Consider the following 24,529-nt stretch of genomic DNA (forward strand, 5'->3'; position numbering starts at 1 on the left):
ACCGGGACAGAAGGGCGCGGACCCCGTAGCCCGCCCCGTCATCCCTCTGCAGCCCGGCTGCCGTAGCCAGGGGCCTGAGCGGGTTGCCAGGGAGGCGCCGGCCAAGGACGAGGCGGGGCGCTGGGGTCTGCGGCGCCCCGAGAGGCCTCGGGGCGGACTGCGGGAGGTACCCTCTCCGCCTCGGCCACCCCCACCCGGTTCCCACAGCCGCCAAGGCCAGCCCGGAGCCCGCGCCCACGACGCATGCGCGCCCCAGCCTCGGCCACCGGCGCTGGGGGCGGGGCAGGCCGAGCGCAGTTGCCGCGGCGCCCCAACACCGGCCGGCGGGAGAAAGGCGCGCGTGTCTAATTAACACAGCTCAAGGACACCAGGGATTAGGATGGGCTGTGCGCGCAGACCTTAGAGTTGAAAGAGGCCATGAGATCATCCTGAAGTCTAGACTGCTGGAGCAGTGGTTCTGGGTGCTTGTTAAAATTCCAGATTCCTGGGCCTCATCCCCAGCGGCCTGGATGCGATCCAAGAATCCATTCTTTACATCACCCTCCAGATAATTCTGGCATAAGTGGTCATTGGCTGGGCCCACCCTCTCATTTCGATGAGTATACGAGTCGGATCATAGACATAGAAATGATTGGCCCAGGGGCGTCTGGGTGGCTCGGTTAAGAGTCCAACTTAGTTCAGGGCATGATCTCCCGGCTCGTGGGTTCAAGCCCTGCATCGGGCTCTGTGGTGACAGCTCAGAGCCTGGAGCCTGCTTCGGATTCTGTGTCTCCCTCTATCTGCCCCTCTCCCGCTCCCGCTCTGTCTCTCTCACGTGCAAATATAAATACACGTTTAAAAAATGAAAAAAAGAAACGATTGGCCCAAGATCGTACAGAATGAAGTGGCAGAGCCTGGTGTCCCAAATTTGTGGACTTGCACTCGAGTGCTTTCCCCTCCGGTTCCGTCCTTCCCCTCCTGCCTCATGTTCAGGGCATGTTTAATAAGTACCAGGCAGGCTGGAAGGCCGTTCATTTCCATTGGTTGAGCTAAGTGAAGAATGACAGTCCCTTTCTCAGAACACCAAAGAATCCCGTCCAGCGACTCCACATCAAAGCTCCACTCCTGGCTCTGACCTTGGGCCAGTACTGACTCATCTGCGTTGGGGTTGGGGCATCCTGGAGAGAGCTAAGCCCACCAGAGGGAACGGTGACCAATTTGGGTGTATACGCTCCCTCCCCGTACACACCCCTTGTCAGTATGTCAGTGTGAAAGACTCTGCATATGGCATTAGAGGCATAACCCAACAAGAATGTAAAATGCTCCCGTGTCTTTATGCATGTGTGTGGAGTTGCGGGGGAGGCGGGGGCAGGGTCTGACCCATCCAAGTGTGCTGGATTCTGGCTCAAGTTTAGGCGTGTTCAGTAACAGGCAGTGGCCCCAGTCCAGGACAGCTGGATCATATGTGCTGACAGCCACTTTCAATGGCCCTGGATGGGGAAATGGACACTCCCTTGCATACCCTCACGAGAAGAGAAGCCGAGAAGCCGCTGGGGAAGCGTCAGGGATAAGCAGAGATAAGATCCCTGCACAGGTTCGCACCCCTGCTGGAGTCAGCGGGTTGTCCCCCTCTCCTCCCAGGTCAAAGCCTGGGAGACAAAGCCTGCCCCTGTAGAGGGGGGGGGGGGGGGGCTTGCGGCTGCAGATGCTGGGACCTATTTGCTTTCAGAATTCCCCTCTCCCCTGGAGGGAGAGCAGCTAGCCAAGCAACTACACCAGGCGATTCCATTGCCAGTGAGGGTCCTCAGGACCGTTCCGTGGCACGAGGTTGGGTGTTTTCAAGGCTACTCCGACACTCGGTCCAGGAGTATGTCATCTGCCTCTGCTTCTCCCAAATCTCTGCCCCTCTTTATCTGTCCTGACCCAGCCTCGCTGTCTCAAAACCTCAAAGCTGCAACTCTTTCCGAGAAAGCCAGGAACACAGCTGTGAGTCCCATTCCCTGTGGGGGAGTTCCAGCTCTCCCTCCTGGCTCCAGATGTAAAGGAACAGCTGTGGGAGTGGCAAGATGCCTAGCTGGCAGCTAAGTGGGGCCTGGGAAGATGGAGAACAAAGCAGGGAGACACAGGCAAACGGCAGGGCTCTCCTAATTCTAGAGACTCGGGGAAAACAGCATTTTGTCCCCTGGCCCGGCAACTGGCTGGATGGGCCTTGCCAAATCCCTCAGACGTTGCCTGAGCCCTGCCCATCCCCATCCTGGCAGCCTGGGCCACTGGCAAGACCTTCTCTAAACTCCATTTTCTGATTCCCACTTAATCTGAGAAAGGAAACTTGGCTTCCTTTGTCTGGCTCCACCCCTGCCCTCAGACGCACACCTCCCAGCATGAGGTTCTAGAAGCTTACGGCTGGAGAGGGAAAGACAGGGAGTGGGGGGAGGGTTCTGCCACTCCCATCTGGCATCCTCCCACCCCCTCCTACCTCTGGAACGTTAAACCAGGATGCAAGATGCCAGGTTGGCTGTCCAGAGACGGGCTGCTCTGGGCCCCACCTGCTCGCCTGGCCGCACCAGGATGACAACGTATGACTTGGCACCGAGCGCCAAACCCATAACCATTTCCGGAAGGACCATGGCCTACGCTGGGTCCCACGGGGTCGCAGAAACACTGCCGGTCTTTAGCAACCCTGTCTACTGCTGGGACAGGGGGCCCCCTGCCGTGATCCACTGCCCCATCCATGCTCTCCCCAACTTGAAGGACACAGGGTAACACAACTCCTTCCGTTTTAGGAAAAATAGTTTAATGATAGGTTTCAAACCTCTTTTCTAGACGAGGTCCCATTCTCCGTGGAACCCCCATACCAGTGCTCTTCCCATGCCTGCTGGGAGGTAGCAGCCCCTCTCTGGAGGGCACCCACCCACTCCGGACATCCCTGCCCTCCTGGGAGGCCTGCTCTGGGTCTAGGCTTTGGTGGGCCCAGCACTTTCGTGTTTTTTATAAAAAGCGGGCAGAACACTGTACTATGCCCTCTCTTCCAGATGCCATGGGACCAGCCCATGGCACATTCCTACCTTTTAATTAAATAGCCCATTAAATAACCTCCCGGTGCTGGTGGAGAAGGGATGCCACAGCCAACAGACCCCATGCCTCGAACGGCCTCCCACTACCCCAGGGCCTCCACCCTGACGGGATCCGGCCTCCACAAGAGCAGCCCGGGGCACGGCCTCATCTCAGACCTGGCCAGTACCAGGACCCCTCTCCACACGGGGGACGGTGAGTCCAGGCAGGTCCTGCTGGTGCCAGGCACCCCCACAGCCAGGGATGGGGCCGCTCAGGTGGCAGAGCGGGCAGACTGTTGGGTAGAACTCCTGCCCAAGTCAGAAGAAGGTGAGGTTCTTGACTGCTCCAATCTCCAGCATCCGCTTGATGGCCAGGGCCTCTTGGGAGACGTTGTGGCCTGACCCCTGTGGAGACAGCCAAGGAAGCAAACTGAAGGACTCCCAGGGACCTCCCTGGCCCAAGAAGGTGCCTCTGGTGCTCCCCACGGCCCTGCACTTCCGGGACCTCCCTTCCCCGTGCTGGCTCCCACAGGGAAGACAGGACCCGTGTGGCCAGACACAGAGGACTCCGGCCAGGAGTCCAGGGGTCTCGGTTCCAGTTCTGACCCTCTGAGTTCCTCACCACGAGCCACCTCTGGGCCCCTGGCACCACTCTCACTCACCCAGTGTCCCCAGCCCCGCCCCACCCAGCTCGGAAGCAGGGGCCGCTTACCGCCATGGATTTGAGCGTGATCTGTTCGTAGTAGTGAATGGTCTGCTTCCTGTTGTGGGCGTCTGGGTAGCCAAAGCCAGCGATGTGCACCAGGTCGCAGAGGTGGAGTGCCAGGGTAATGGCCAGCAGGCCTGTGGTGGGCTTCTGAGGGACAAGGGGGTGGGGAAATATTAGAGGGAGCCCTTCTGCCTTCCCCGCCTTCTAGGCCAGCGCTCTGCAACAGACTCTGTCATCCCCGCGGTGTTCTTCATGTCCCGTCTATACAGCAGTCACCAGCCTCGTGCGGCTACTGGGCATAGGGGCGGGGCTCGTGCAGCGGCAGTAGAGCTGGATCTCTTCCTTTATTTAATTTGACACTTAATTAATTTAACTTTTTAAATTTAAATAGCCACAAGTGGCTCTTGGCTACCGGACTGGACAGTATAACCCAACGCGTCGCAGGGAGGTTTGGGCCTTTCAGGCATGATGATGGCACTCAGGATGATAATGATGATGACAATAATAATAATAATAATAATAATAACATCTAATACCTTTTGAGCACTTACTGTGTGCCAGACACTATGTTAAGCATCTTACCCAGTATAATATATTATTGCCTCCAATCCTCACAAAAACACTTTGAGGTAGACCTTATGATGGGCCCCGTTTTACCAATGGGGAAACTGAGGCTTACAACTGTTAAAAAAAACTTGCTCAAGGAGTGGAAAGGCTCTGCTCTCCGCCTCGGAAAACCTCATCTCTTTCAGAAAACCGGGGCTCTCTCACTCACGGGCCGTGGGCCTTGTGATGAGGGTGGGGTGGGCTCTCCCCTTCCGTGAAGTGGGGACAGCACCCTCTGGGCTGCAATGGGGACCTACCTTCTCCATCCCTAATTCATCCATGGGGAGGGGCAACCTGATACCCTAGGCTCGCAAATCCTGCCTTCCTCAGCTCCGGCAACCTGCCTTGCTGACCACTTGAGCTGCCCGCTCCCATTTAGGAACCACTCCCTAGACCTTGTCAGGCCTCCCACTGCCAGGTTTTTCCTGGTGTCCCTGCCGAGCTCTCCTGTTGATTCAGCTGTCCCTTCCTGCCTGGGCCTTCTGTTCCACCCCTGCTGCTTCAACCACCACTGCGTTATCTTATCCAGTTCGCACCTTTGCCCAACCCCATCTCCATGGCCTTCGAGCCAGCTCTGCCTAGACACGGGCTCCTGAAACTTGCCAGACTCTCCCCTCCCCGCCAAACCCCCTCTATTGGTTAAGCACGTTGCTGTCCAGCCAGCTGTCTAAGCCGGAAACCTAGAATTGTTATAAATCTCTCAACTTCACTGAGAAATAAATGGTGTCACAGGAGATCCCTAAGATAACCCCCAATGACCCCTGAGTGCCTACAAATCTGAGATATATTACATTATACTACTCCAGAGGTGCCATTGGCCGTAAGATAGAGAGATAATCCTGGTGGGTTTGACCTAATCACCTGAGCTTTTTGCCTCTGGGTCTAGAGGGGGGCCATGAAGGAAGTCAGGGGTGTGAAGCACAAGAAGGATTTATCATGTCATTGTTGGCTGGAAGGCGGACGGGGGCTGTATCGTAAGAAACACGCATAATCTCTAAGACCCGAGGGTGTCAAGGCTGAGAACCGGCAAAGGAAACGAGACCTCAGTCCTGAAACCACAAGGAACTGAATTCCTCTGACAAGAAGAGTCTCAGGGGTGCCTGGGTGGCTCAGTTGGTTAAGCCTCCAACTCTTGATTCCAGCTCAGGTCATGATCCCACGGTTCGCGAGTTCGAGCCCCGCGTCTGCTCTGCGCTGACAGCTCGGAGCCTGCTTGGAATTCTGTCTCCTTCTCTCCTTGCCCCTCCTCCACTCGCTCTCTCTCACTTTCAAAATGAATAAGTAAACATTAAAAAATATTTGTAAACAAAAAGGATCTTGGAAGCGCATTCTCCCCCCTCAGCCTCCAGGTAAGAACTCAGTCCAGCTGCCAAGTGGATTTCAGCCTTGGACACCCTGCGCAGAGAAGCCAGCCGTCGTGCTGAACTTCTGGCCTCCAGAACTGTGAGGCCATCAACAGGTATTGCTTTAGGCCACTCAGCTGTGGTGATTTGTGAGGTGGGCAGCAATGGGAAATGACTACATCAAGGACATCTCTTCCCATTCCCTTCCCATGCCCGGCTCTGACCTTCCCCTTCTGCCCCACACCCCATCAGGGCCCTAAACCGTCACCTTGCTGCTCCCCTCCAACCTCACTTGCACTAGAACTCAATGCTGGAGAAGCTGGCTGGTCTTGCCAAAAGAAATACCTTTTCCCCAAGTCTCTGCCCGATGGGCCCCATGACCCCTCAAGGCCCAACTCCAACCTCCTCTGGGTGGGGCCGGGGGGGGGGGGCGCCCCCAGGCAGAGGTCTGCCCCTCCCCCCAGATCCTACAACATTTGAAACGACTCTCTATTAGCACATTCTGCCACTCCATGTTGCAACCCGTGTGTTTATTCTGCTGGACTGAGTGTCCTTAGGGCAAGGTACAGGCCTTACCCCCCCCACCCAAGCATGCAAATTTGGGGCTGGGACTGACCGGCTACAAAAGGAGGCATTCAACATGTGGAGCTAAATCATAGTAGATGTTCAGTGAAGAATAAAATTATCTATTCAAAATTTGGCACATAGAGTGAGCACCCACTGTGTACCAAGCTCCATAACAGGCATGTTACAGAATCATGTTTTTTAAATTCTACAAGGGCCTTAAGAAGTCAGTCCTAATACTGTCCCCACCACACAGATAAGGAGAGCGAGGCTCAAAGTGGCTGATCTGCCCAAGGCCATAGAGTAAGCAGGACAGCCGCGTCCCATCTGTGTTTGCTGGTTGCCTCTGAAACTATCCCACACAGCCTCTCTGCGGGCTCAGAGGACATGTGCGGAAGTCCTTGGGAAGGTACGAGCTGGTGGCTAAACTGTAACTTGCAAAACTATACCATGACTCCCAAAATTGACACGTCGCACCAAGCCAAGACAAACCGAAGCTCCTTTAATTCATTCTGACTAATACGTTCCAATGTTAAGATCACAGATAAAGTGTCCTAACAGCAACTGCACAGATTCAGGTTGCTCCAAAGTCAAGGCCATGGATGGTCCCAGCAACTTCCTGGTTTATAAGTTCTGACCAGTGCCTACCAAAACCTCGAACTCCGGCCCCACGCCGTACACAGACCCTTCCCTCACTCCCCGCTCTGCAGATGCCCCATGGTTCTAAAAAGAGCTCACTCTCCCTTCCTGCAGACTTCGAACAAACCAGACTGAATACAGGGGTGCGCCTGGAGGCGTGGTCCAGAGGCCGTCACAGGTGCTGCTCAAATGCCAACTGTCGTCTCTGTTGTTACTTTCCCCTCTCACGGGGTCCTCCAAGGCTTCCCAGACCTCTAGAAATGTCCCAGCCCGACGCTCTGGCTTCCCTGCCCACAGCCCCACCATCACCTGCTTAATCTTGCGAGGCTGCTGCATGGGCAGGTTCAGCAGTTTGTCAGCTGCGATCTCCATGAAGAAGGGGTTGAGAATCCGCACCTGTCTGGGGTTGACGTCCCAGATGAGGGGAGGCTGCTTCCAGAAGCCCTTTCGCACCTAGAGGGCACAGGGTTGGAAGGGAGATATGAGGATGTGAGGCCCTTTATCAAGTCCAGCCCGGTGGTCATCAGAGGTGGGGTCCATGAGGTGGCAGAGGCCCTCGGGAATGAGGGGTGAGAAGGGGAGGGAGGTGGAGGCCAGCGCCGGAGAGGGGAAGGGAGACCGGAGGAGAGAATCAGGGGGAGAGAGAAAGGAGGGCACTCCCCAGGGGAGGCCAGGTGACACAGTGTTTAGAATATGGGGTCCAACCACTGCCCACTTCCAAGGATATCCAAACAGGTGGAAGGGGCTTGAGTTTGAGGTTGTCGAAACATCTGGCAAAAATGCGAGATGAGACCATTCAGCATTTGACTGGATGGAAAAAAGACACAGTGGACCCAACCCGGAAGGGCAGATGTCCTGTTCTAACCTATACCCTGCCTGGAGGTCACTACCGACCAGTTCCTCTGCCCCAGATTTCTCACACATATTCTGGCAGCTTCCGTGTCCCAGGCAGCCTCAAGCCTGGGGTGCCCCTGGCTACCGCCACCTGGCTCCTGCAGTCCGTCAGGCCCCGGCTGCTGGGGTGGCTTCTCAGAAGCCCCACAGAACATGGGGTTCACGCCTTCCCCTCCTGGCCTCTTCAGGACCACAGGGCAGACACGGTGGAGCATGACATCCTGAGACAGGCAGTGTCCCATCCCTGGGCCTCGACCCCTCCCCTCCCAGTCTCCCCACTCACCCTCTTCTTATCACTCAGGATGGTCTCAATCCAGTGGAAGTCCATTGCCTTGAAAGCTACCAGGACAAGGAGTGTGTCTGGATTGTTCTCCACTTTGGGGTTGAAGTGGGCAGACTCAGGGTAGAAGAGACGCATGGTGGTCTTGGAGCCCACGTCGCCCTCATAGCCAGCCACTGGGGCGTTGTTCAATCTGGGAGGCGGGGTGGAGGGTGCCCGTCACCCAGAGCCCCGCTGGCCCATTTACAGTCACCCCCAAGCAGAAGGGGCGAGGGCCAGTCCCACCGACCTGATGACCACGTCGTACTTGTTGATGGCGTCTCCCAGCGAGCTATTGCGAAGCCGGTGCCCATTCCCCACCACCACGCAGCGGCGACATTTGAGACTGCCAACGGGAGAGGGTGATCAGCCCCAGGAGTGACCCCTGCTCCTGCTCCACTCAACCCCTGCCCTGGGTCTGCCTGGGGCCTGGCTTAGGATTCCTTTCCAGGCCACCTCGGCCCTTGATCCCCACGGACCAGGCATCTCCCATGGGTCCTGCTTTCGCGCTCCTGCTGACTCCACAGCCCTGGGCTTTGACAGGAGAGGAGACTGAGCAGAGCACAGAAGACACAGGAGGAACGGAGGGAAACCCCTGGCCGGGGGTACTAATAAGAAGCCCCATTTCAAAGCCCCCTCGCCTGCTGCCCAGGCCTGCCCGTTGCCACGGCGACACCCTGCCGGCTACGGCCCCCTGGATGCCCAGGCTCAGTTGCTGTGGACACTGGCGTCCCTGCCTCCTCTGGAGACAGGCAGGCTAGGAAGAAGGGTCAAATTGGCCACAGGGGACCAGAGACAGGAAGGCTCACTGGGAGAAGCTGGCCCACGACTGGCACCTGGGACCTGGGGGCAGGAAGGGGAAGGCGCTCAGACCCAGTGCAAGGAGCAGCTCCTTACCTCTGGATGCTCTCTGGAATGGAGTAGCTGGTGATAGCTAGAACCCGGAGAAGCAGGTCCTCTACAAAAAGATGAGGATTGGGAGGGGTGATGACAACAGTAGCTTTGCAAAGGCTAAAGACTGTCCCTCCACTGCTCCCCAGAGGTTTGGCTGCCTCTTCCTCCCCTGACCTCAGCATCAGAGCCTGGCTCACAACGTGGGCACTGGGACCACGGGCAGCGAAGAACAAGAAGCCGTGTGGCCAAGGTGAGCCCACCATTCCCATCAACCCCGCACGTCTTACCGCTCCCCTTGGTCCCGTAGGGCAGCTCGTAGGCAGACGGCGTCTTGACCCAGAAATAATCCTTCAGCTGCAGGAAGATGGGCTGATCTCGGGAGTAGCTGCACGGAGGTGAAAGCAGGGTGGGGATGAGAAAGGGATTAATCTTGAAGCCCGAATCAGGGTCAGGTCAGGCCCCGGACTGATATGAGGGATCAGGAGGATGTCCGCTCTCTGAACGGCCTCCCCGGAAACAGCTCTGTGCTGACATGTTCAAGGGCCTCTCCTCCCCTCACAGGTTAATCCCGTGACCTAACCCATGTCCGCTAACGCGGTCCCCTCCACCTCGCCGGCACTGAGGCCCCCACCCTGTGCAACCCTCTATCCACCTCACCCTGGCCATGCCCTGTCCCGCCTCAGCCTCAAGTACTTACTTGCCAAAGAGCTTAGAGGCCTTCCTCTCTGCCTCACCCTGGAAACACGGCTCCTTCTTCTCTGGGCTGGGAAAATAAAAACTGGAGACAGAAAAGGAGAGGAGGCAGGAGCTCCGGTCACACCTCAAGGACCCGGGGGGCATAGCAGCATACAATCCTGTCAACCCAAGTTCGCCCTTCGCCCTGAAACCAACTCGTTCTGGATCCAGCTCTTCCTTTCTCCTGAACTCCCCAGGTGGGGGCCCTGGGGAGCCATCCCAGACCCTACCCGCCAAACCCACCACCTGCCCTCCTGGAGGCATTTCGGGCTAGTAGCTCAAGGGAGGGGTCACGCCCCGGCCCTCAACACCCTCCTGGCCCCGCTAGGTCTGCCGCCTCATGACGCCCCATCCCTGAGCCCACGCCTGAGTAGAACCAATGGAAGGACATGGAAACTGGACTCACAGCTCAATGTACCTGTCTTCTCGGGAGATGGAATACCACACCATGACGATCAGGACCAGCGTCAACATGGCCAGGAGCTTCAAGCCTGCAGGGCACATGCACAGAGGAGCTAGAGGCTGAGACAGGCGGGTAGAGCGCCAGTCCACCTGCCCTGTTTTGGGCCCTTACAACCTCCAGCTCAAGCAGACCCAGTCCTTGGCCCTGGCCTGGCCCTAGTTTTCCAGCAGAGGGCTTGGACCTGAGTGTTTCCACGGTCTTTGAAGATGAAGAGAGGGCCCCCTGGCTCCCTGCCTGTCCCTCCACAACCCCCAGGGGGACCCAGGATGACGCTGAAGACAGCTTCTGGGGGGCCCATCCTTCAGGGCGGGGGAGCCCTGGGACAACACTCACGGGATTTGCTGATCATGTTTCTCAGCGGGTAGCAGGGTTCCTGGGGAGAGCTGTCATCCCGGCTGCCTCGGGCCACCTAGGAGGTAGGAGTCATGTGTGGTCAGCTCCGCAAACTTCCTGCCTAGACACTAGAGTAGGACACACGCGCCTGCCTTCCCTTCTCCAGAAAGCATAGAGCTGCTTCCGGGGAGGCCATCCAGAGAGCGGACATCCTCCTAATCCCTCAAGGGCGGCATCAGGGGTCCAGGTGGGGCATATGCCACAGAAAGGGAAACCAAGCCCCACCCCTCGAAGATTAGGTCTCAAGCCAGACTGGCCTCTTCCAGCTTCCCTGGCGTGGTTTCTCGGGGCTCCGTGTCCTCTTCCTCACTTGGATCTGGGAAGGGCCAGCTCCAGGAGACAGACGGACACCTCGACCCACTTTGCTGAGCTTTACCTATCCTCCGCCATCCAAAGCATCCCCTCAGTTCTGGCGGCCGCCCACCTCTCCATCCTCAGTCTCCCACTGCTAAGCCAAACAGGTCCTCTCAGGCCAGACACTGGGGCGACGATGCACCATGGACGGTCCGTACAGCCTCCTCCAGATCTTCTGGACTCTGACTAAAACGCAGTGCCCAAACCCTTAGCATCCCAGTGCTGGAGGGGGAGGAGGAGGGCGGGGAGTCCATGAAGGCAAGTGTTTGAAGGGGAGTGCAGGGAGGGAGGAGGGTCTGGTTGGTAGAGGAAGAGACAGGAGACCCCTCTGGGTAAGGGCAAAGGACAAAGGGCGTGGCAAGGACAGGGCTCTGGAAAGGGGCCAGCTGCTACATGCACATAAGCAGAGAGGTCCCGACACACATCAGCCAGGGCTACACTGCAGAGTCACTGGGGAAGAAATTTCGGCATCTTGCCCAGCCACACGAAGGGGAGCAGGACACCAAGCATTTTTTTTGTCGTCCACACGGTGTTCCTCAGTGCCCTGGATCAGAAGAATTGCCCTGGGCCACTTACTGAAAACATAGATTCCAGGGCCCCTCCCGGGGATTGCTGAGTCAGCCAGGGTGGGACCCGGGGACAGGCATTTTCACAAGCAGCCCAGGTGATTCTTGTGATCCACCTGGAAAGGGAGGGAATCTCTAGTGTTTGCGCTCTCTCACAGAGACCTGGAAAACCTCAAATTATGTCTTCAGGACGAGAGCTGGGTTTTGTTACAAATCATAAATCAATTATCCCGAACACTGTCCTATTATGAAGTTGATGTTTTGCCCCCAGGCTCCGCTCTGAGTCCACAAACACCAAGGAAGAATTTTAGTCTTGGAGGGGGGAGGAGAGAGCAGGGTAGGGGCGAGTGAGGGATGGGGACCAGAGACAGACATCCTCCATAGAGTCATGAGCACCCATCCCCAAACCCCAGATGGAAGATGACCCTGCCCAGTAAGGAAAAGTTCTGGGGCACCTTGGTGGCTCAGTCGGTTAAACGCCTGACTTCAGCTCAGGTCATGATCTTACAGCTCATGAGTTCGAGCCCCACGTCGGGGTCTGTGCTGACAGCTCAGAGCCTGAAGCCTTCTTTGGATTCTGTGTCTCTGTCTCTCTCTGCCCCTCTCTTGCTTGCGCTCTGTCTCTGTCTCTCTCTCCAAAATAAATACACATTAAAAAATTTTTAAAAAAAGAAAAGAAAAGTTCTGGATTTGTAGTTAGAAGACTCAGTAAGGGGGCTCCTGGGTAGCTCAGTTGGCTAAGCACCTGACTCTTGGTTTTGGCTCAGGTCATGATCTCACAGTTCATGAGATTGAGTCCCGTGTAGGGGTCTGCACTGACAGTGTGGAGCCTGCTTGGGATTCTCTCCTCCCTCTCTCTCTGCCCCTCCCCTGCTCATGCACTTGTGCACCTGCTCTCTCTCTCTCTCAAAATAAATAAACTTTTAAAAAAAAAAAAGACACCAGTGAAAGCCATGGTTCTAGTAACTTCCCTGACCACTATCCTGAAAGTGACATGCCTTCTCCCATACCTACCTACAGCCACAGCCAAGTCATACCTTCCCTAGCACCTTCCAGAGCACTTCTCCTGATCTGTAATGAGCTTAGATACTTACTTTCTGTCTGTCTCCCCCACTGGAATATGAGCTCTGTGAGGGTAGCAATGAGGTCAGTCTTATTCCCAGGATCCAGCACACTGCCTGGCACAGAACAAGTGCTCAGGAAGTACTGAATGAGTAAGTAACACCTTGGGTTACCTTGGAGGAGTCACATCTCCCTCTCTGACCCTCGGTTTCTTTGGTTATAAAACTGGGAAGTTAGCTTAGTAGAGGCTTGCAGCTCAAAATATATTTATCAGGTCAGCAGCATGGGCATCACTAGGGACCATATCAGAAATATATTAATCTCGGGGCACCTGGGTGGCTGGGTCGGTTGAGCATCCAACTTCGGCTCAGGTCATGATCTCACAGTTGGTGGGTTCAAGCCCCGTGTTGGGCTCTGTGCTAACAACTCAGAGCCTGGAGCCTGCTTCAGATTCTGTGTCTCCCTCTCTCTCTCTGCCCCTCACCTGCTGACGCTCTCTCTCTCAAAAGTAAACAAACATTTAAAAAGTATAAAATAAATAAACATTAAAAAAAATTTTTAATGCATAATCTCAGGCCCCTCCACACCTACAAAATCAGGATCTGCATTTGAATAAGATCTCCTGATCAATGAGAGGTACATTCAAGTTTAAGAAACACTAGTTAAACTGGATGTTTTTGATCTTGGCTGAACAGGAAAATCACCTGGGGTGCTAAATAATTTTTAAAGTAAAGTATAATTAAGAGTATCTGGGTCCCACACCTAGGAATTCTCACTTAATGTGACTGGCCCAGCACTGGAATTTGTGCAAGCATTTCAGGTGATTCTAACACGCAGCCAAGCAAAATTGCACCTGCATTCTTCTCAAAGATAGAACAAACAATCCTAAAATTTGTATGGAACCACAAAAGACCACGAAGAGCCAAAGTGATACTGAAAAAGAAACCAAAGCAGGAGGCATCACAATCCCAGACTTTAGCCTCTACTACAAAGCTGTAATCATCAAGACAGTATGGTATTGGCACAAAACAGACAAACAGACCAACGGAATAGAATACAGAACCCAGAATTGGACCCACAAATGTATGGCCAACTAATCTTTGACAAAGCAGGAAAGAGTATCCAATGGAAAAAAGACAGTCTTTTTAGCAAATGGTGCTGGGAGAACTGGACAGTAACATGCAGAAAAATGAAACTAGACCACTTTCTTACACCATTCACAAAAATAAACTCAAAATGGATGAAAGACCTGAATGTGAGACAGGAAACCACCAAAACCCGAGAGGAGAAAGCAGGCAACAACCTCTTTGACCTCAGCTGCAGCAATTTCTTACTTGACACATCTCCAAAGGCAAGGGAATTAAAAGCAAAAATGAACTACTGGGACCTCATCAAGATAAAAAGCTTCTGCACTACAAAGGAAACAATCAACAAAACTAAAAGGCAACTGACGGAATGGGAAAAGATATTTGCAAATGACATATCTGGTAAAGGGCTAGTATCTAAAATCTGTTAAAGAACTCACCAAACTCCACACCCGAAAAACAAATAATCCAGTGAAGAAATGGGCAGAAGACATGAATAGACACTTTTCCAAAGAAGACATCCAGATGGCCAACCGACGCATGAAACGATGCTCAACGTCCCTCATCATCAGGGAAATACAAATCAAAGCCACACTGAGATACCACCTCACACCAGTCAGAGTGGCTAAAATGAACAAATCAGGAGACTATAACGCTGGAGAGGATGTGGAGAAACGGGAACCCTCATGCACTGTTGGTGGGAATGCAAACTGGTGCAGCCGCTCTGGAAAACAGTGTGAAGGTTCCTCAAAAAATTAAAAATAGATCTACCCTATGACCCAGCAATAGCACTGCTAGGAATTTACCCAAGGGATACAGGAGTGCTGACGCACAGGGGCACGTGTACCCCAGTGTTTACAGCGGCGCTTTCAACAATAGGCAAATTATGGAAAGTGCCTAAATGTCCAACAACTGACGAATGGATAAAGAAGATGTGGTTTATGTATACAGTGGAATACTACTTGGCAATGAGAAAAGAATGAAATCATGCCATCTGCAGCAACGTGGATGGAACTGGAGGGTATTAGGCTAAGTCAGTCAGAGAAAGACAGATACCATATGTTTTCACTCATATGCGGATCTTGAGAAACTTAAACAGAAGACCATGGGGGAAGGGAAGGGGAGGAAAAAAACACTTACAAACAGAGAGAGAAGGAGGCAAACCATAAGACACCCTTAAATACAGAAAACAAACTGAGGGTTGATGGGGCGTGGGGGAGAGGGGAAAGTGGGTGATGGGAAGGGAGGAGGGCACTGGTTGGGATGAGCACTAGGTATTGTATGGAAGCTAATTTGACAATAAATTATATTAAAATAAAAGGAACTACTGAGGAGGAGGAGGAGGAGGAAGAAGAGGGTGGGAAGAATAAGGGGGTGGGAGGAGGAGGAAGGAGGGAGGGGGGAAGGCGGAGGAGGTAGGGGAGAGGAGGGGGAAGCGGAGGAGGAGGAGGAAGGGGAGGATAATGAGGATGTCCAAATGAATGACCAAAGCAGGCTGCTCAACCTTGATGTGTACATCCTGACTCAGTGGGTGTGGCTGGGTATGAATTCTAACTCCCAGGTGGTGCCCTGCTGCTGGGCTAGGACCACACTCTGTTCGAGAGCTCCACGCCAGGATCCTGAGAGCTCAGGACTTGAGGAACCACATCCTCTCCTACCCTCTACTCCCTCTCAATGTTTCATGACAGGATTCACTCCATTTCACTTCATCTCCTTTTGTATCAGCAGGTCATGACATCGGTGACCTGACTAGCACAAGGCCAGCACCTGAGAAATACGAAAATATATAGATGTCTACGTCCCCTTCTCCGAGATTGTTATTTAATTGGTTAAGGGCAGGGCACAGGCATTCCTAAACAAAACAAAACAAACCCCCACCTCCCTGGTGATTCTAACAGGAAGCCGGGATGAAAAATACCACATACCGAGCTCCACAGTAACTGAAAGACGCATACCCAGCCACCCTCCAGGCCCCACCTGGATGGAGGAGACCTTTGGCACCGGGAGGTGAGCAAAGCTGACTAGTCCGGGTCCCCAGCAACAAGACAACTAGCCATCTTGGACCTCTTCCCCGGAAAGTCTGCACTGGTATGTCTTTGTTCCCAAACTGTGCTGGTCTGTGTGAAGCAGACTGCCCAGTCTTTGAGCTTGCTCCAATATCCCCAATCAGGGATTTCATCAGCCTACCCCTTCCCCTTGCTGGGCCAAGCCGAGGACCAGCAGCCCCCGACAATCCCGGAGCACAGGCTTCTTGGGCCTGCCTCAGGTCAACCGATAGCCTTCTCCCAGCAGCTGTCCCACATTACTGACCAGGCATGAGAAAAAGTCACAGTAGAGTACCTGGGTAGAACAGCGGGATTCTGATCTGCTCACGTCCAACGTGCACCAGCCCCTACCACCAACTGCCGAGGAAACCAGCTCGCCCAACCCACTAGGCAAAGTGACCCCAGGACAGAAGGCTGTGTGCTCGCTTGGCCAAACAGCAGTGTCCCTTGCAGAGGTGAGGCTATGAGCACAGCCCCAGACATCACGAAAGGGCAGAACCAGGGGCACAGGGTGAAGAATTAAGGCCCCATGGAAGCAGCAACCGTGTCTCATGCTGCACAGACACTCATAGCCTGACACACAGCAGGTACCCAGCAGGTACTGTACCTGCTGACCCAGGAGGGACAGTATCCCCCTAAGGGCACAGCATGATGCCAGGCCCCTCAAGCCCTGGGGCCTATCAAAGGGATATGGTATAATGTCCCTGAGAAGGGGTCCAGGAAGACCCATGGGGGCAGAGGCACCGGCTCTGTTCTTACTGGTTCGCAGACCTTGAGCGAGTCACGTAATACACGTCCCTCAGTTCTAGAGGGAAAAACTGGAGCTACCTGTCTGCCACCTCTAGACTCACCTACCCCTCTTGTTCCCTCCTAATCCCTCCACCTGGACACGGATCCCCGCTCACCTTGCCAGTACTGTTCCCCATCAGTGGTCCCCTTTGCCCTTCTCTCCTTCACTCCTCTCTAATAAACATACTTAAATCTCCCTCCTCCCTCTTTGCCTCTACCTCCTCCTCCTCCAGCTACCCCTGCGTCTGCCCCCTTACCTCCAGTGGTCACACTTCTGTATCTGTGCTATTTCCACTCACTCCTTCAGCCCTACACCACCACCCACGTTTTATGCGGAAATAGCTCCTACGAAAGCCATCAGCGGCCTTGTAACTGTCCAACCTGAGGAAGGACTGTCTTCACTCTCCCTCATACTCTGAAGCCTTTGATACAGTCCACTGATACCGCCTTCTTGGATTCTGGGTCAAGAACTTCTCCAGGTTTCCCTCCTAGCTCTGTGCCAGTCTGTTCTGACCCCACTTCAGTCAGGTGCTGGCGTTCCCCAGGGATCTATCCTTGACCCTCTGCTCTCCCCTGCCTGTTTTCACAGGACAAGTGCATTCACTATCAGACGACTGACCACTACTCCTACCCTGATGATCCAAACCCTTTGATTCCTCCCCAGATCCCATCCTACTATTTCTGGTTGTCTGCTGCACATCCTACCCAGATGATCATAAACACTTCAAACTCCACATGCCCAAACTGGACCCGTTTCTCCCCACTCTCCGCTGCCCCCCCACCCAGGCCCTACATCATCCTAAACTCAGCCTGCCAACATCTGCCTCCCCTCACGCCATCCTTACTGAACAGTTACTAAATATGATTGATTCTACCCCAATTCCTCATCCCAACCAGTGCTCTCTGGGCTCCTAATGAACTGAATGTTCGGCATTGTGGGAGGCACTGGGCATGTGAAGCTTTAAAAAACCTGGCTGCGGCACAAAGGTCACATGGTCTAGAGCCTCAGAAACACTTTAGAATACAATCCCTCCATGTCTTCTTGAGACACATAGAGTCTAGATCCCACCCCACCTTCCCTGCTTCCTAATTGGTCTCTGCCCAATTAGTCTTTCTACACTCAACCCCCTCCTTTGGAACTGCCAGCATGGGATGCTTCTAAGAAATAACTTGGATCAAAGCACCCTCCTGCCTCAGTTGCTCCCATTCCTTAAATGAAAAGCCAAAGCTCCTTAGTGGCCACCAGGACCCTTCACCCTCGGGTCACACGCCCTGCAGGTGCACCTGCTATCCTCTTCCCAAGCACATCACCTCCTCTGCAGACTTCCCTCCGGTGGGACACCCTAAGCCCCTCCCCGCCCCATTCATTGGAACCACCTCACTCCAGTGTCATCTCAAAAGGCTCCACCTCTATGAAATCTATTCCGACATTTCTAAGCAATTGATGTTTCTCTTCCCACAAAATATCGTTTGTAACTTGCTTCTGGCACTTCACAGGTAATATAATTTCATATTATATAATTACTGCTCTTCCTGTTTTGCCCACTATCTCCTGACCTCTAAAATTGGAGGCTTGTTTATACCAAGAGTCTATCAGAGTGCCTGGATTACAGAAGATGCTGTATCACATAATATAATTTTATATTATATTATGTGTTTTGTATCTTGCCCATGAGACTATGACCTCTGTGGTCTGGGACTTCATTATATTTTCAGACTCTATTATAGAGTTCAAAATGTAGCAGATGTTTTGTAAACATCCGACACACAAGTAATAAGATGAGATTAAACATGTGTTACATCCCTTATTAATTGCTAAAATGTATGGTGCATTTACCATGTGGGATATCAGGAGGGTTCCTACCCCATCGCCATTGCTTTGGGGACCAGAGAAGTCACTGTTGTGAGGGGCTGTGTTTAGCAACATCTTTGACCTCTACCCACCAGATGCCACTCCCCAGTAGGAACCCCACTCCCCAGTTGTGACAACCACATTGTCTCCAGACATGACCAGATGTTGAGAACTAGTCTGCTAGACACTTTTAGGGGCTGTCCAAATATGATCTCAACCCTAGGAGTTAAACACCATGACGACCTGCATCACAGAGACAGGGACCCGATGTGCAGGAAGGGTCAGCAACTTGCCCAAGGGCGAAGGGCTAGTGAGAAGGACTGGGACTCAGGCTGCTTGGCTCTGGAGCCCACATGCCCAACCCTCTACTGCCTCAAAAACTCTCCTGTGAAGGAATGGCTCCCTCGATTCCTTTACTTCCTCGAGCAAGTAAAGGAAGTCAGCCCTCTACCAGATCAAAGTCTTTCAAATGATTACAGCAGCTACCAGCAGCCTTCCTTGCTCCTTCTCAGGTAGCTTCCTTACGAGACACAGTCTCTATTTGCCACCCACCCCCCTCCCCGTAGCCCGAGGCTCCTCTGGAAGCTCTCCAGCAGGCTTCCAATGCATACAACTGTATCCACAGGATTAGTACCGCCTTCCATCTGGACACCAGACTTCCATGAATGCTGGCTAAGACTGCGCTCACTTTCCTGCCACCACAACACGCCCGTGGCATGGGACTAAAATCCCTCAGCCAGGCCTCCTGAACTTGTGTGGCTACCCTTTTGAACCTAAGAGCAGATCTGTTCTACACCTGCTCATGCGCATTTCATCTTAGGAATCTGGGGTCGCATTTCCACCTGTCAAAGTGAGTGAATCTCAGTGGTGCCAGCCAGCCCACCATGATTCCTCCCAGCTCGGAGTCCTCTGCTAATATTCCAGAGGGGACTCAAGCTGGACTATGAAGTCCACGTGACTTGATGCTGTTGCTCGGTAAGGCGAGATGACACACGCCATTGGGGTTCTGTGGGACTATACCCTACTTTAATCAGTCATTCTTGGGTGCAGATGGCTAAGTGCGTGCAATTCTCCCGAACAGATCAGTCACCTACAACACTTCTCAGCTCAAAAACGCTCCATGGGCTCCTTGTCTACCCAGAGAGACATGGGTTTGATATCTCTTCACTGATCTCTTTATTCACCTTCTCTACCTGCCATCGAGAGTTCCATGCACACCCAACATTTCCGATCCCCCTTCCCTGCTTGTAAAGATTCTGTTGTTGTTTTGTTTGCTGGTGTATCACCAATGTCTAGAATAGTGACCTGTACACAGTAGGCTCTCAATACAAATTCACTGAATTCATAAATGGATCTATTGGTCGGGGACATCACTGGACCAAGAGAAGAGGAAGCAGCAACAGTGGGTCCCATACTCGCTTCATCCCCTCCGGCCCACCCCCTGGCTAGACACAGCCTGCAGACTGTGTCCTCTCCCCATCACTGAACAGCACAGCATGACCACGGCACGCCCAATGGGGAGTGAAGCCTGCCTTGGCCCCAGCTCATATGAGACAGCCCAGGGCTGCGTAATTGACCAACGGCCTCAAGGCCCGTGAGTAGGCAGATGGGGGCATCTGTCTGGCCATCCAAGGTTGGAGGGAAAGGGGCCTGACAGGCTTCCCACTGAAGCACAGAAGGCTCTCTGTTCCCCACTCGTGGGGTCCACAGACTGCTGCCCCCCCATCAGACACCCCAACCAGCCCAGCACTTGCAGCCTCCTGCACAGAAACACTGTATCATCCACTTTATCAGCTGCCAGTCACAAGACACCACGGGGAACCACTTGAAAATCATACTTCTGGTGTCCTTCTGGGTGGGGCAGAAGCTTTGAATTCCAGAAAGCTGAAGCTGTGGCAGGGTAGAGAATCGACGGTACAGACTCATAGCCAGGATTTAAAAAAGGAACAGTATGGTGTGGCTGTGGACCTGCCCCAGGTCCCAGGCAGGGGCTTAGGGTATGTTTCCTTCCCCAGACTTTTCACCCAGGAGCCGACGAATTTGGCCCCAAGATGCCAAGGCTAAAGGCACTACCGGAGTTGGGGCCTGAACTCAGCTCCCCACCAATCTGGCCAGTCCCCTTCCTCCTCTGGCCTCCAGATTCCTCTTCTGAAAACGGTGGATGGCACCAGCCCTGCCCCATCCCCCATGTGGCTACGGAGTACTTGCAGTGTGGCTGGTTCACACTGAGTGTGTTGCAAGTGGAAAACATATGCAGTGAGGAAGACACTTGTTGGGATGAACGCTGGGTGTTAGACATAGGGGATGAATCAATGGAATCCACTCCTGAAATCCTAATTGCACTACATGCTAACTAACTTGGATGTAAATTATAAATAAATACGTGAATACATCAATAAATAAAGTTACACTAACAATAAAAAAAAAAAAGAAAACATGCTGGATTTCAAAGACTTAGTACCAAAAAAAGTGAACTATCACCTTAAAAATCTATTTGATTGATCACACACTGAACTAATATTTTGGCTATACTGGGTTAAAATATTCAAAATTTATTTCACCTCCTTATTTTTGCTTTTTAAAAATGTAGCTAACTTAACATTAAAAAAAATTTTTTTTTAACATTTAATTATTGAGAGACAGAGAGAGACAGACTGTTAGCAGGGGAGGGGCAGAGAGAGAGGGAGACACAGAATCCGAAGCAGGCTCCAGGCTCTGAGCTGTCAGCACAGAGCCCGGCGTGGGGCTCAAACTCACACACCGCGAGATCATGACCTGAGCCGAAGTCGGACGCTTAACCGACTGAGCCACCCAGACGCCCCTAACTTAACATTTTTTAAAATATGTTTATTTTCAGTAATCTCTACACTCAATGTGGGGCCCAAACTCACAACCCCGAGATCAAGGGTCACATGCTCTTCCAACTGAGCCAGCCAGGAACCCTAACTTAACCTCTTTTAAAATTTAAAATTACCTATGTGGCTTGAGTTTGTGGTTCCCACTGTTTTTTTGTTTTGTTTTGTTTTGTTTGAGAGTGAGAGAACATGGAGAGGGGCAGAGAGAGAGAGAGAGAGAGAGAATATCAAGCAGACCTGGATATGGGCTCAATCTCACAACCTTGGGCTCATGACGTGAGCCGAAATCAAGAGTCAAATGCTCAACTGGCGGAGACACCCAGGCACCTGCCCCCCAGTGCATTTCCACTGGACGGCGCTGGACCAGGCAATCTCTGAGATCCTACTGGAAGCACCTGTAGAGCACATTAAGCTGCACACGCTTCCTGGACCCCAGCTCAGGAAGGCTAAATCAGAGTGTCCGAGATGCCTCCAGAGGGCCCTGGTCACTCTGACAGTCACAGTGAGCACTGTCTCAAGGTCTCCAGAGTGTCAGAGTTGAGAAGACTCCACTCTTCCCCAGCATCGGTTCCCCTCTTCCTGGGCTGTCAGGGTTCTGGATGCACAGCCACAGTTCAAGGTGACATTGGCACCTGGCACACCAGCCCAATCTCCGCTCTGCCCACATCCAACGTCTTCCTGACCCTGGCAACTCGCCCCAGTGCCTGAGCAGAACTGGCCTCACGGCTACGCCTCGCACACCACACCCTCCCGGGGTCCACGTGGACGGCCATGTTTAGGTTGGCAAGCGGGTCACATGGAACTGTCTTGCCAGAACCTTCGCTCCTCCTCAGGCCAAGAGCTGTGCCTGGGGCACTGGCCACTGGGCCTGAACCCTGCCTCTGCCACTTAGCATCCCTAAGCCTTGGTCTCCCCATCTGTAGAATGGAGGCCAAGAGCCCCTGCCACAAGTCCCACTGTGCTGGTTAACATGATAACATAGGAAAGACACATGGGAAACGCTCAGCGAATAGCAACTATTAGCCATACTTCTTCTTCATGTGCTAAGTGAAATCCAAAAGCTGCGGCTGTGTGGAATGCAGGGTGGATTAAAACATCATTTTAAAAACACTATTTTTTGGTGGGGCGCCTGGATGGTGCAGTCGGTGGAGTATGCAGCCCTTGATCTCTGGGTTGTACTTAAAAATAAAAATCTTTAAAAAAATAATAAAAAATAAATGAAAAAAACCACGATTTTTCACTCAGTCTGTTGTGCGACCAAAGGCAAAGAAATACACACTGAACCTTACGTGATGCCCATGTGACTGTCCACCGAACAGAGAAAGTCCCCGATGACCCCTGGGCTTCCCCAGCACTTCCTAAACACACCCTCCCCTCCCCAAAGAGAAGAAGTTTAGCTTGCACGCCCCCTCCACACCTGACCCCCACTTGAGAATGGAGACAGGGCTAAAGATTCCCATCTGAGTCCTCGTCTTGGCAGGGGCTGACGGCAGGATAAATGGTGTGGGATCTGGAATCACAAGGCCAGAACTCCGTCCCTGGCTTCCCTTGTCCTGGCCACTCTCCCTTTCATGCTGCCCCTCAAGCCAGGGTCCCAGACTACCCAATCTAGGAGTCTCCTCCCGGCCCCCAGTCTTGCCTCCTCACTCCGTTTTGCTTCCTTTGTAGCAGTGACACCACGCTATTTCCCGTACCCCAAGAAAGCAGGGACTCCTTGTGGCCGACAGTATCTCTCGCACCAAATTTAATACATGTCACGTGGTAGGTAACTGACAAACACTGAAATGATCACATGTCTAAATGAACGAGCAAATGAGCAGGACAAGCGTGGACAGAAAAGTTTCGTCAGATTAGAGCATCCCAGACCCTTATTTTGCAAAGACCTGAGCACACAAGGCGCTAGGAGCCTGCTAGAGGCTGGGCTCAGGGGCTGGCGGACGCACCAAGTGTCACAACTTTTGCCAAACACACGTGGCTGCGCTCACAAACATACCCTTATCACCAAGAAGGCGTGGCTTCTGCACCACCTTTGACTCACCTTAATCACCACCAGCTCCAGGGCTATTGGACCACACAATGAGCTGATGTCAACCAACAGACCTATCGAGATCCCAGGAGAGCCTCGAAGATGCCCTATTACCTCACATCCCCTTTATTTGTTCCCCAAGAGGGCCGGCCTAGGCTAAAACCTCAGCCACCCCTCCCTGCACCTCAAAGGACCTTTGGCATCCTGGAGGCAGAGGAGAGGGGTCTGGACACAAACCTGAGGTTCAATCCCACCTCTGCAGTCACAGGCCAGGCAGTCCTGAACAAGCTCCTGTATCTCTCAGGACCTCAGATTCCTCATCTGTGAAATTCAGGTCACAAGAGCAAGTTTTGGGAGGTGTGTGATCCTCGAAAGCCATCCTGAGATCGAAAAGCCTTAGTACAGGCCAGGCCGACACCATGGGAGGGGTCCACAACCGCAACCATACTCCCCTCTCCTCCCAGCTGCTGTCTCCATGGCACAAACTACGAGGGCACACGCAGCTGCTCGGGCAGAGGGGGAAAAGCAGTGCCACCCAGGCTCTGCCCTGCACGAAACCCAGGTCCTGTGTACTGGTCAGACTGGAGTTGCACTGCTGTCACGTGAGAAGCACGGGATAGGAGAGAGGGAGCAGGCCTCACTGCAGAAGCCACTGTCTCTGGCCATAGCATGTTCTAGAGAAGGTGCCCAGACCCCCGATCAGTCCCATCCCACAGGCATAGAGATGGGCCCCCTCCCCTGAGCAGCGCCCCCTCTCCATAGCAGTTCCAGAAACAGTACCCTCCTCCCTTATTTCCAAAGTGATATTCCCTCTGCTGGTTCTCCCCTGTCTCGGGCAGGTACTCCCAAAGTCCGCAGGCAGGGACAGTGCAGGGCAATGAAAAACATTCTAGCTCTGACCCAAGAACGGTGGCTATCAGCACGGCTGTTTGGGAACATCTGGGAATAGCAGGGAAACAGCTCTCCCCTGTCTATCCAAGCTGTCCTGCCATGGTGGTTCTGGAACATGGAGGTTTCAGGAGGTCAACAGGGGGAGGACCGGCTCCTGAATTCCTATTAGGAGCCCAACCGAGTTAGGGGAGCTGAGGGTGGGGGTAGGGAAAAGAGGGAAGTGCCGTGTGGCAATGTAGCACCTGCGGTGGGGGCTCTGAGAAATGAAACCAGGAAGAAGGAAAAACAAGACCCCATTTCCTGCAGTAGCTGTCCCCAAGGAAGAGCAAGCCAGCAAGGCCCTTTTAAGGTTTCACATCAGTTAAGACTTTCAATGAGCCGACTCTCCTCCAAGTAAAAGGTTGATGAGGAGC

The 24,529-nt window shown here is 53.3% G+C and overlaps 1 protein-coding gene across 6 annotated transcripts in view; it reads right to left on the reverse strand.

The window, feature by feature from the left end:
• Window positions 1-2,751: 2,751 nt before the first annotated feature.
• ST3GAL4 (ST3 beta-galactoside alpha-2,3-sialyltransferase 4) overlaps window positions 2,752-24,529 on the reverse strand; it is a 32,439-nt gene continuing 10,661 nt past the window's right edge. For 4 of the 6 annotated variants that reach the window (XM_027036891.2, XM_015072214.3, XM_027036893.2 and 1 more), the window contains 10 exons: window positions 10,532-10,607; window positions 10,142-10,226; window positions 9,698-9,778; window positions 9,288-9,385; window positions 9,004-9,064; window positions 8,357-8,452; window positions 8,071-8,260; window positions 7,203-7,346; window positions 3,745-3,888; window positions 2,752-3,437 (listed from right to left, as the gene is read on the reverse strand). In XM_027036891.2, the coding sequence (XP_026892692.1) occupies window positions 3,351-3,437; window positions 3,745-3,888; window positions 7,203-7,346; window positions 8,071-8,260; window positions 8,357-8,452; window positions 9,004-9,064; window positions 9,288-9,385; window positions 9,698-9,778; window positions 10,142-10,226; window positions 10,532-10,547 (1,002 nt within the window). In that variant the 5' untranslated portion in view covers window positions 10,548-10,607 and the 3' untranslated portion in view covers window positions 2,752-3,350. Of the gene's footprint in view, window positions 3,438-3,744; window positions 3,889-7,202; window positions 7,347-8,070; window positions 8,261-8,356; window positions 8,453-9,003; window positions 9,065-9,287; window positions 9,386-9,697; window positions 9,779-10,141; window positions 10,227-10,531; window positions 10,608-11,521; window positions 11,628-24,529 lie in introns of those variants that run through there. The other 2 variants (XM_015072215.3, XM_027036889.2) reach the window with 2 other exon arrangements.

Source organism: Acinonyx jubatus, chromosome D1, assembly GCF_027475565.1.
Source record: "Acinonyx jubatus isolate Ajub_Pintada_27869175 chromosome D1, VMU_Ajub_asm_v1.0, whole genome shotgun sequence".
Taxonomy (NCBI): Eukaryota; Metazoa; Chordata; class Mammalia; order Carnivora; family Felidae; genus Acinonyx; species Acinonyx jubatus.